Here is an 842-nt window from a genome sequence, read left to right on the forward strand (position 1 = left end):
GATTCAGATCCCTCCCCAAACTAAAGCTCAAACTGGGAATTGAGGGATGACATCTCCTTTTCTCCCCTCCATCCCCCCCAAACCTCCAAGCTCCCTGCTCCAAGCCCATCAAAGCTTTCATCCCAAATTCCTTGATTTTAATTTGGCTTTTTTTTTTAGGCAAAACAGCTCCATCAGCGGCTCCCCCCCCCGGCTCCTCCCCACATCCAGGGCAGAGGAAGCAGCGGGATGAGGATGATTGTGGGCACAGGGATGGATCCGAGGGAGAGGGGTGACATTCCCGAGCTCGGGACACGCGTGTGTCCCGCCGAGGGGGATGAGGATGGAGGGATAACACATCACTTACAGATAGGAGTCAGGCGGTGCAGGCGCCGAGTCCCGGGCACAGTTTCTCCCCCTTCCTCCTCCTCCTCCTCCTGCTGCTCTTCCCGGCTCCTATTCCCTGCCAGCTCAGCCACTTTGAGCTGGTAGAGCCGCTGCGCTGTCCGGATGCTCTCCTGGTCCAGCTGCTGGCGGATGATGGGGGTTCCCAGCCGCTCCAGGATCTCCTTTTTGACTCCTTCCAGCTGGAGCCTGTCCTGATCCCAAGCGTGGGGCCGCGAATCCACAGGGAGCAGGAGAAGAAGCAGCTGGAGACAGGTGAGAGCAGCTCCCACATCCCGCAGCGCCCTCGGCATCGCCTTCCTCAGCATCCTGCAGGTGATCCCGAGGTAGGATTTATTCCCAAATCCGGCAGTGCTGCTGCCCGCGATGCTGCCAGGGGAATGAATGAAGTGGACCAGACCTGACTTTATAGGAGCCGAACTTTGCCCGCCCTCCGTCCTCCCTCCCCATCCCATCCC

The 842-nt window shown here is 59.3% G+C and overlaps 1 protein-coding gene across 1 annotated transcript in view; it reads right to left on the bottom strand.

The window, feature by feature from the left end:
* Nucleotides 1-677, bottom strand: part of GDF15 (growth differentiation factor 15) — a 1,896-nt gene extending 1,219 nt beyond the window's left edge. The window contains exon 1 of the mRNA XM_009071321.1: nt 347-677. Within this exon, the coding sequence (XP_009069569.1) occupies nt 347-677 (331 nt within the window). The remainder of the gene's footprint in view (nt 1-346) is intronic.
* Between the last annotated feature and the right edge of the window lie 165 nt (nt 678-842).

Source organism: Acanthisitta chloris, unplaced genomic scaffold, assembly GCF_000695815.1.
Source record: "Acanthisitta chloris isolate BGI_N310 unplaced genomic scaffold, ASM69581v1 scaffold12453, whole genome shotgun sequence".
NCBI classification, from domain to species: Eukaryota; Metazoa; Chordata; class Aves; order Passeriformes; family Acanthisittidae; genus Acanthisitta; species Acanthisitta chloris.